The sequence below is a fragment of the Urocitellus parryii genome, chromosome 13 (assembly GCF_045843805.1).
Source record: "Urocitellus parryii isolate mUroPar1 chromosome 13, mUroPar1.hap1, whole genome shotgun sequence".
NCBI lineage: Eukaryota > Metazoa > Chordata > Mammalia > Rodentia > Sciuridae > Urocitellus > Urocitellus parryii.
This window is the reverse complement of record NC_135543.1, coordinates 36,462,477-36,473,177: the sequence shown is the minus strand read 5'-3', so window position 1 is coordinate 36,473,177 and position 10,701 is coordinate 36,462,477. Positions and strand designations below refer to the sequence as shown.

Sequence of the window (10,701 nt, the reverse complement as noted above, 5' to 3'; positions counted from 1 at the left end):
TTACATTATATATATATATATATATATATAATATATATATTTGTTTATATACATATAAACAAGTCCTCTTAAAATTATAAATCCTGTACAAATAGAAGCCATTCCCTAAAGACTTACGCTTGAAAAAGGGAGTAGCAAGCCAGGCTCAGTGGTACTCACCTGTAATCCCAGCAGTTTGGGAGGCTGAGACAGGAGAAATGCGAGTTCAAAGCCAGCCTCAGCAACTATGAGGCACTAAGCAACTCAGTGAAACCCTACTACAAAATAGGGCTGGGGATGTGGCCTCAGTGGTCACGTCCCCCTGAGTTCAATCGTTGGTACCAAAAAATATATACATATAAAAAAGCAGTAGCCTTGTGGTCAAGACCTTTGGTTGTTGGTGTTAAAGGAGCTGAAGAAGATAATCCCACAGTTGAAGAAGCTTCAACATTTCTGTTTATTTAAAGAGGCACTGTTAATAAGCTATTAAAGGAAAAATTTTTTTCTTTCACTAGCCTTTTTTGGGAAAGAAAAATAATGTTCCCCCTGCTCATGGCTGTCTTGTTTCTCTTGCACTAGAAGCAGTCTGGAGGGAAAAATGTCTGCCTTAAATGAATTTTAAATGGATTAAAAACAGAAAATGTACAATTGAGGCACAGTATATTAATATTGGTTTCCTGCCTTCCCTTTCTCCCTCAGTTTCATAGACAACAACTAATGGTTGTCTGGAAGGATTGGAAATTTGAACCTTGGCCATGGTCTCTCTAAACTTAGATTTCTATTGTAGACCTGCTGAGTGAGAAGAAGGACATGATGGTCTCCCAGGTCCTTGGTCCTACCCAGCAGTTAATGTTGAGGATTCTAACCTGGTGTGTATACCACCACCACCACCCCCCCCAAGAAAAGGAAGAGTCTTAATTCTAATGGACTAGGAGATGCATGTGTTTAAAGAGATTCCCTAGTAGTCTCATTCTCATGGTCCTTCAACACCACCACCAGATGTCACCTCTTATGACTTTGCCAGTGAACTGCAATCATAGAGACCAGATAGTTTCCTGACACTTTTTGGCCCAGAATATAAAAATTGAGAATACCAATTCCATGAATTATTCCCACAACCTCTTTATCTCCTATCTTCCACTCCTGTTAGTGTTCTCCCTATTTCTGAATGAATAATTTCAAAGCAAAACTTTAAAACTCAAATTTTATTACATCTTGCTTTACATTCTCATACTGAACAGTTAAAGGGTATACTCAACATATGTTAAAATTAGTAACTTTTATTTATAATATTTTTGCCAAGAATGTTAGGATTGGAGAAGAAAACACAAAGTACTCTAAAATGTTAAGTGTTTCTATGGGTAAAGGGATTGTGGGTAATTTATATGTTCTGTATTATCAGCATTTACAATAAGGAAAAGCCATCAAATGCTGTTTAAAACATTAAAGCATTTGATTGTCACCTATAGGAAAAGGCAACTCACTATCCCATGTGAAGGATCCCTTTAATCTTATGGTTGATCTCACTCAATGACAACTGCATAAACTTTGGGCACAAAGATCCTTCCCAATTTCATCTCTATTACCCACAGTAACTATGAACATCAAGTCTTCAAAAATGTTTTTAAGGGCCGGGCATGGTGGTGCACACCTGTAATCCCAGTAGCTCAGAAGGCGGAGGCAGGAAGATTGCGAGTTCAAAGCCAGCAATTTAGCAAGAAGGTAAGCAACTCAGTGAAACACTGTCTAATAAAATACAAAATAGGGCTAGGATGTGGCTCAGTGGTCTACTGCCCCTGAGTTTAATCCTTAGTACCCCCAAAAAGAAAAAAGTTCTTAAGTATTAATTACCCTCAACAATTGTAAGTTAATTAAAACTGCCAAAGTAAAAATTAGGAAAATATAATTTTGAGGAATCTGGTTAATTTAACAAATATTTATTGCCCTCAAGTGGCTTAGAGTTTACAGAGCTGGTGCTGAGGGTTAGGGTAAGGGAATGAAGAATATAGGGTCTGGGAAGGCAAACTTCTCATTTCTGGGTCCCTGGAAGTTTCCCATTTCCTGAGATCCAGGGTCATAAAACACACACTCTAGCCCTCACTGTCCCTATAGCCTCCAATGTATATTCTTTATTTGGTGTGCATCATGCCTGTTTCCATAAGATGTACCAGTCTTCTACTACCCTCATTCTGAGTACTTGAAAATGTAATAGGTTATAAGTTCTGTATAGTGATTATAAATAGAGAAAATCCAACACATATCTTCTAGGCACATGTCCTGGCTTCTTAGCCACATGTCCTGCCAGACTATGACAACTAATTCCTGCTAAGTGAAGAGTCCTGATGTCTCCAGATTCTCTTCTTTTCATGCCTTATATGTCCTATAACCTCTGCCTTCTTCTGCCCTTGACCTGGCTAATTTCTACAGTTTAGGTCTCAACTGAGATGTTAGCACATCCAAGAAGTCTTTAGAGATCAGGTAAGGTAGCCCTGCCATGTACTCCAGAAACACCCTGGATTTATCCTATCAAAGTACTTATTGCACTTTACTTACTTATTTAGTAAATATGTATATTCCATTAACTCTTAACTCTGGGACAGCAATGACCATATCTGTCCCAAATAGCTAAACACAGCAGGTGCTTAATTAAAAAGCAAACCTGAATTGGCCTTGTAGGAAGCATAGGGCTGTGGAGAGAAACGGGAAGTGGGAACAATGAACCACCATTCCTCAGATAATATTAAACTGCCTTGGATCTTGTTAAAACAAGCCAAGGCATAATTCAACATTTCCCATACAAGTCAACAATTCAGGTAGTTGAATAATTCTTAGTACATGCCTTCACCTACCAACTGCACAAACGCTGAGCAGGGATCTTATCCTTGCCATCATGTAAGGAGCTCTTTTAGGTACATAATTCTGGACTTGCACGGTGGCAGTTATATTTGGGTTGGTGAGGTAAAGGTGGTATTGATGAGAGACTTCATGCAGATAAAGTTAGGCATTTCTAGAGAATACCCACCATTCTTTTCAAAGACCTGATTTAAAAAAAATTCTTTCCACTTAACACTTAACAATCATAACAATCATGTGGATCTCCTCTTACAGAACTGAACTGGGCTGGAAGGACAGACACCCTACTCTCAGGAAAATTCTATCTTCTGTTGAGTCTCATCCTCAAAGTGAATTTTTTGCATTTCACAATTATACAACTCTTACTCAGACTTAAACTCTGGTGTGTGTCCTTTGATGCTGCATAAGACCTGATCTATGTCTAAATGTTTTCCTACATTCACTACATTCATAAGGTTTCTCCCCAGTGTGGATTCTCTGGTGCTGGGTAAGGGCTGAGCTCTGATTAAAGGATTTTCCACATTCATTACACTCATAAGGTTTCTCTCCAGTGTGAATTCTTTGATGCTCAATAAGGATAGAGTTCCTACCAAAAGCCTTACCACATTCAATACATTCATAGCCTTTATCACCAGTGTGAATTTTCTTATGCTGAATAAGGGCTGAGCTCCGGCTGAAAGCTTTCCCACATTCCCCACACTCATAAGGTTTCTCTCCTGTGTGAATTCTCCGATGCCTAATGAGCTCTGAGCTGCCCCTGAAAGCTTTTCCACATTCACAACATTCATATGGTTTTTCACCACTGTGTATTCTCTGATGTCTAACAAGGTCTGAGCTCAAACTGAAGGCTTTGCCACATTCTTTACATGCATAAGGTCTCTCTCCAGTATGAATTCTCTGATGTCTAATCAGCTTTGAGCTCTGGCAAAAGGCTTTCCCACAGTCAAAGCACTCATAGAGCTTGTCCCCTGTGTGAATTCTCTGTGGTGTAATATCATTTGAGTTCAGATTGAGATTTCCTTCAATTCCATGACATTCAGGGAAACACTGCTCTGTGGGGATTTTCTTGTTGAACATTGCCAGGCTGTACTGTCTTTCCTGGGAAGGGAGCTGACTCATTTTGTTCATTGTAGCACTTTCCCTTTGCATCTCAGAGTTGTCCAGACCGTCCAAAGCTTCTTCAACTATCTGTACTGAAGCAATTTTCCCAAGAAGTCTTCCTGGAGATATAGCAGTTGAGGCTACACATTCAATAATTTCTTGCTTTGCTGTCAACATTTTGTCAGCTACCATCTTGCCATCTAAAAGTGTGAATAGAAAATGCAAGTGTCATTTACTCTCCATGTTGAAAGAAAGGAAATTATTGTAGTAAGAGCAGAAAATAAAACAAATGAAATAGGTATTTTCTTATTAGGAGGAAAATTTCTTAAAACTAGCTTCCTAATCTAGGAAAATTCAGTGAAGTGGCCTGGAGTAGTGGGAGGTGACCCCCTGAAAGTCAAGTAGACAGACAAGGAGAGTTAATATTGGAGAGGAGTGACAATGAACTAGGAAAGCCCTTAGTTAGAGGTGATAAATAGGAGTATCAGTGAGAAATTATAAAGCTAGGAGATGATTCTGGAGTAGAGAAGAATGTATTTTAGGTAATGCAGGAAAGGAAAAGATATGATGCAGAATAATCAGGGTAAAGATGTCTGAGTCTTAAATCAATGGTACTTCTAGCAAAGTAAGAGAGCAGGAGATATGATTATAAAATGCTTAGGAGGTTAGTATTGAACAAAGGTAGCTGGAAAAGAACTAGAAAGCATGAAGGCAATAGCAGATTCTAGCAGGTTTCAAATGGAACAAATAAAAAACAAGCAATATAATAAGATATACGAAGCATGAGAAAGGAATGTATCGGGATTCCTGACTCACTCTGGGGTTAGGTGGGAGCCTTAGGGGTCCATCTTTTCAAGTGTAAGGGATCAAAGAAGGTCGATGGAAACAATTGGCAAATGTGACTGCCTGGATCCAAGCCCAGTTCTCATACAACATGCTCCTCTTTTTTTCTAGATTTCTTGTAACTTACAACAGAAACGGGTGATATCAATTGAATTATTTCTAGAACTCTGAAGTTGCTCTCATCCTCCCAAAGTCCTCTAAACTTATATACATTTTACAGATCAGGAAGCTGAGGCTCAGAAAGAGTATGAAAGGCTATAGAATTAATAATTGGTAGAGTGAGAATTGAGACAAATCTGCTTAAACTCAAAATTTTCAGTTTTCTCTGAGTTATCTGCCTTCCCTTTGGAAAGAAGCAGGACTGTAGCTGAACTAAAAAAATAATTTAAAACTCATTTTTTCTTTGGAAAAGTTATGTTTTTGTATGAAAACAAGTCTTTCGTTTTATATTCTTTGAGAAAGAAGTAATAGGCTTCTCTGTTAGAATAGCTCTTTCCTTTATCACACCTGCTACCCGTTCAGTGACATGTTTAGTATAAAATCCTTTTAACTAAGAATGTGACCTCTGATTGCTCAATGACAGATGCTTTTAGCCTTAATGTTCTTTAGATTATGTTGCACTGCCAATGCAGACCTCACTACTAGTTTGATGTCTCTTGCCCTTGGCTGCAGTGAGTGTTGGCTCCTCCTATGGTCTGAATATCCTTTTCCCCAAAAAATTCATATGCTGAAATCCTAACTCCCAAAGTGATGGTATTAGCAGGTGGAATCTTTTGGGAGATGATTAGGTCATGGAGGCAGAGCCCTCATAAATGTAACTAGTGCCCTTATACAACAGGTCCAGCAAAGCTCATTGGCTCCTTCTACCATGTAAGTACACAGGTGCAATCTATGAGAGAATGGCTTTCCACCAAACACCAAATATGCTGGCACCTTGATCATGAACTTCCTAGCCTCTGGAACTGTGAAAAATAAATTTCTGCTGTTTATAAGCTACTCAGTTTATGACATTGTGGAACAGCAGCCAGAACTGACAACTCCAGCCAGGTGTGGTGGTGCATACCTCTAATCTCAACTATTGGGAGGCAGGAAAATGGCAAGCTTGGGCAACTTAGTAAGACCCTGACTCAAAATTAAACAAAAAGATTGGGAGAGTAGTTCAGGAGTAGGGCATTTACATGAGGGCCTGTGTTCAATTTCCAGTACTATTGAGAAAAACAAAGACAACTCCTAATCTTCCACAACGGCCCCCTTCTTTGGAGAATTGCCCTGGATGATGAAAGCCACTAGCCCAGGAAACTATTTCACCCTCACTGCCCCCACTGCATCAAAAGAGCAACTCTGCAATGCAATCATGCTCTTAAGGCTCCAGAACCTTTCCAAGGATTCAACCAAGATTAGGTTTTACCTGGGACTATATCATTCCTTGCTCAGTTCCCTTCCTAATTCTGTAAAACCTCTATTAAGATTTTTCCCAAAGAACATGTCCTTAATAAATTACCTGCATCCATATCTCCACCACCAATTCTTCTTCTAACAAGACATACTGTTAGGCTAGTAAAGAGCCTACAAGAAAATTATAACCCAAGGTTGTAAAAAAAAAAAGGCATGGTGACTCTTATAATCATATCAAGGCAGATCCTTCCAGTAATATAAACTTTATGACTTAGGTGAAAATATGGATTATTCACATTAATTCTTCAGACATCAGCATAAAGTGATTTATCAGGAACCTAGTCAAGTCCATCAAAGACCACACACTTGGACACCAGGCACAAATGAGGATGAGAAATTTTGCTAAGTCCAAAAAATGTCTAAAAGACAATCACTATTGCTGATAATGTGATTGAATCTATAACATAATGTCATTGTGAAGTGAAAAACAATGAAATAAAGTGTAACAGATAAGAGTTGGGGAGAAAACTCTTTTTTAAATCTACATTTTTAAAGTAATCAGATCCTCACTAAAATATTTTACTTTGTCTTTATCCCTGAACCTCAAGAGAATGTGGAGAATTTGAAACATGACCAGAGAAATGTGACAAAATAAACAGAGACAAAGAACACAGGAGTCAGAGACAGTGAGAGGCTTAGTTAGACAAAGGTCAAAGGTCATTTTACTTATTCAAGTACAAGTGTTTTATGAAAGCTCTGCTAAACAAACAAAAGAAACCAAATTGAGGCTAGGAATATTTCATATAGACTTGGGAAATAACTTTAATATTAGTATGCTAGGCTTCTATAAAAAAATACCACAAAAATAGGCTTAAAGAAGAGGAATTTATTTTCTTACAGTTCTAGAGGCTAGAAGTCCAAAATCAAATATCAGAAGTTTTGGTTTCTCTCCTGAGCTTATAGATGGCCATCTTCTTGCTTATTCTCATGTGGTCATCTCAGTCTGTGTTGTTTGTGTACTAATTTCCTCTTATAAGGTCACCAGTTATATTGCATTAGAGCCCATTTAATAACCTCATTTAACCTCCTTAAAGGCCTTATCTCCAAAAAATACAATTATATCATAAGGTACTGGGACTCAGGGCTTCAATATATGAATTTTGGAAATATATAATTTGTCCCTTTAAAAATGCTAATAAGAAAAATCCCAAAAGCACTTAAGGAATTATAGTGGAGTCTCTGGCCCCTGAGACCTTAAATAATCTACCCTAAATGATTCAGACAATATATATTTTGAATACCTTTGGCCTCCAAGGGTTGATGTCTTGGGAGCTTGGTTCCCAGTGCCGTGATGCAGGAACTGATGGGATCTTTAAGAGATGGAGCTCAGTGGGTGGTCCCTAGAAGCCTGTCCTGGAAATGGATAAGGTATTTCTCATGGGACCCTGGTGAGTTCTTGTGAGAGACTAGAAAAGCCTGAGTCTGACCTTTGAGTCACTTTCACTGCTTCATGTAATCACTTGCTCCTGCATGCTCTCCTATCATGTCACTGCCATGATGCAACACAGCAGAACTGAGCCAATGCAGGTGACATGTACTTGAAGCTCCCAAACCGTGAGCTAAATAACTTCTTATCTTTATAAAGTTAGCTGTCCCATGTATTACATTATAGTGATGAAAAACCAATTATAATCCATTTAGCTGTTTAAGATAGGTGATTTGATCATTTTTTAAAAATGCATTTTAATGTAGCTCCTACTTGATGCAAAGGATACTTAAGAGGGTAGTATCAGGATCTGATGCATGGGGGAAGGTTGAGAGGCAGTTTTCAAGGACACTTCATTGGATTAATAGAATGGATTACTTTGGTGAATTGCTAAGGTTCAGGATCTGACCTTGAAGTTTGTGTCATCACATGCCTCTCAATCAACACACTAGGTATGGATTTCCCTCTTGGAGTAGAATCTTATAAACCAAGTTCATGAAACCGAGTAATAACACCATCATGAAAATTACTATGTAATCATCATACAAAACAGAGTGAATTAATGCATTTTTATTATAGCTAAGTTTCATAGGAAGTTAATAAGATTGCTTGATGAAGATGAAATCAGAATGATAATGAAAGTCTAATGACAACAAAGTAATAAGCTGATGTAGCTGGTGCCCCTAGGGATGATGTTGCCTTAATCAAAGTCCTTTTTGTACTAATTCTCAGCACCCATGACATCTATCAATTTATTGCCTCCTAATTTAAAATCTACCCTTCATTGTACTATCTGCAATACTGGCATCAAGCTGACATGATATGGGTTTTAATAGTATACGGGGCTAGAGGGCCAGTAGAGGAGGAAGGAACTTTTCTTTTTTGATCTGGTGTGCTCTCTCGGTTTCTGCAGTGTGGGAGACAACCAGCAGTGCATACCCCAATGAGTTTCAGAGGCACTGCCCCCCTCAGCAGCTTCCTGCAAATTCTGTGCCATGTCACTTCCCCATTGGAGGCTTCTGGCACCCATAGGGTAGCTCCTCAGTGAGTATGACCAGCTGGGCACTTCATTGAACATCTCCAACTAGTGGGTCATGGCTGTTACCTCTCCAAAGAGATCTGGACTTCAGCCCTGGCAGATGGGGGAAAGACATAGCACCCTCTTGCAGATACATTCCTTCCTTGGGCATTCTGCCTTAAGCCGAGAGCCCCCCCCCCCCATGCCTTACTCCTGACAATTTAGAGTTTTAGTATTTAGTTATACCACTTAATGGTTAATGCTAGTTACAGTCCATAATTCTTTTATTTATTTATTTATTTATTTTAATTTAGTTTATATTACAGCAGAATATATTCATTGTAAAACAGTTCATAATTCTTAATGTTAAACTTTCTGTGTTCAAGTTTCTGTTACTGATACAGTATTCATCTTCATCTTAGAAATTGCCTTGTTAATGGGATTCAAGTATTATTTTAAAAACAGAATATTAGTCTTTGAACATCATGGTATTATAGAGAATTTATTAAAGACCTTTGTTTTTAACCCAAGTTAAAACAATAATGCAGAGCCAATGGAAGAGTATTTCAAGGCAAATGGGGGTTCTTTCCACAATACTTAGTGACAGCTGCAAGTGACTGTTATTAAGTAAAATGCACCATGGAACACTTGATCGCCCTTACCTCATCCTCAACCCCAAAAGGGTTAAAGATCCTCACCTCTCTCGTGGAAATCTTGGGGCTCCTGAGTCTCACTCTTGCATTGGCTCTCCAAAGACCGCAAAGAGTGACTTAGAGACTTCAGAACTCCTGTGCATGTTGTGTTCTTCCAGATCATTTTCTGGCCACGAGCAGAGTCCTAGAAGTAATCAAATACTAGCACTGTGATTCTAAGGAAACACAAGAGGAAACTCCCTAGAACAACAGGGCTAAACAGAAGGAATCAGAAACCTATTCAGATGATCAGTGAGAAAACAACAGGTCTAAAAATCCTAATGACATGAACCAATGAGTGAATAATTAATACGGTATAAAATAGAAATTGGATAATTCCATGAGGAGTCAATGCGACTCATAACAGCTTCCCCATTAACTTGCAATAGTCAAGCAAACAAACAAAACACCTACTTCTTACCTGTTGCCTTGATTCATTGAGTTCTTTCTCCAACTCTTCCAGCAGAGTCACAGCTTCTTCTCCATTATCTGGCCCCTGCTCTCGCACCCAGGCCTGCAGTTCCTCAGGCAGGATGGCCAGAAACTGCTCCAGCACCAACAGCTCCAATATCTGCTCCTTAGAGTGTGCCTCCGGTTTCAGCCACCGAGAGCAAAGCTCCTTGAGCTGGCTCATAGCTTCTCTGGGCCCACTGGAGTCAGAATAACTAAACTGCCTGAAACGCAGGCGGAAGACCTCCTGGCTCTGGGAGTTCCTCTGAAGGCCAAAGTCCTGCCCCCAAACATAATTCTCTTCTTCAACCTTCACAATTATAAGTCCTTCTTGTTCTTTTGGAGCATGGTAAGCCAATGCTGTGATCTCTTCTGACATTCTGGGAATAGACAGTCTGAAAAAGCTGTCCAGCTGAGGCAGAGAAGAAATGGAAACTTGTATCTGAGGAATTCCTTCTGAATTCCAACTCTTCAGGGAGGCCCTGAAGTGGATAGTGCTGGTGTTATACAAGCAAACCATATGCTTGGAATGTAAATACAGGTTTTTGAAGGCCAGTTGCCAGGGAATATAGCACTATAAAGAAAACTTACTAAAAGGGAGCTTCCATATAAATGATACATCTATAGATGATTCAAGAATTTTGGGGGATGTGAAACAAAACTTTAATATAGTCAAAACCAATTTGACCTTTGGGAATAATGTTATGCACAAAATTAGGGATAATAAATAGTGTTATATAAAGATAATCTTAATTGTGGGCATTCTCCAAATTAGACTACTGAGAATCATAAGCTGACCAAAGGCATACAGCCAGTGAGCAGAGCACTGGGCTCTGCAATCAAAGTAGTTAACTCCACAAAGAAAGGAACTCACACTTCATAAG

The 10,701-nt window shown here is 38.9% G+C and overlaps 1 protein-coding gene across 2 annotated transcripts in view; it reads right to left on the bottom strand.

Annotated features, from left to right (window-relative positions):
- Positions 1–1,775: 1,775 nt before the first annotated feature.
- The window catches only part of Znf24 (zinc finger protein 24), a 56,208-nt gene continuing 47,282 nt past the window's right edge, over positions 1,776–10,701 (bottom strand). The window contains exons 2-4 of one of the 2 annotated variants that reach the window (XM_026400000.2): positions 9,789–10,229; positions 9,374–9,512; positions 1,776–4,133 (exon numbers count right to left, since the gene is read on the bottom strand). In XM_026400000.2, the coding sequence (XP_026255785.1) occupies positions 3,205–4,133; positions 9,374–9,512; positions 9,789–10,196 (1,476 nt within the window). In that variant the 5' untranslated portion in view covers positions 10,197–10,229 and the 3' untranslated portion in view covers positions 1,776–3,204. Of the gene's footprint in view, positions 4,134–9,373; positions 9,513–9,788; positions 10,300–10,701 lie in introns of both variants that reach the window. The other variant, XM_026399998.2, reaches the window with a different exon arrangement.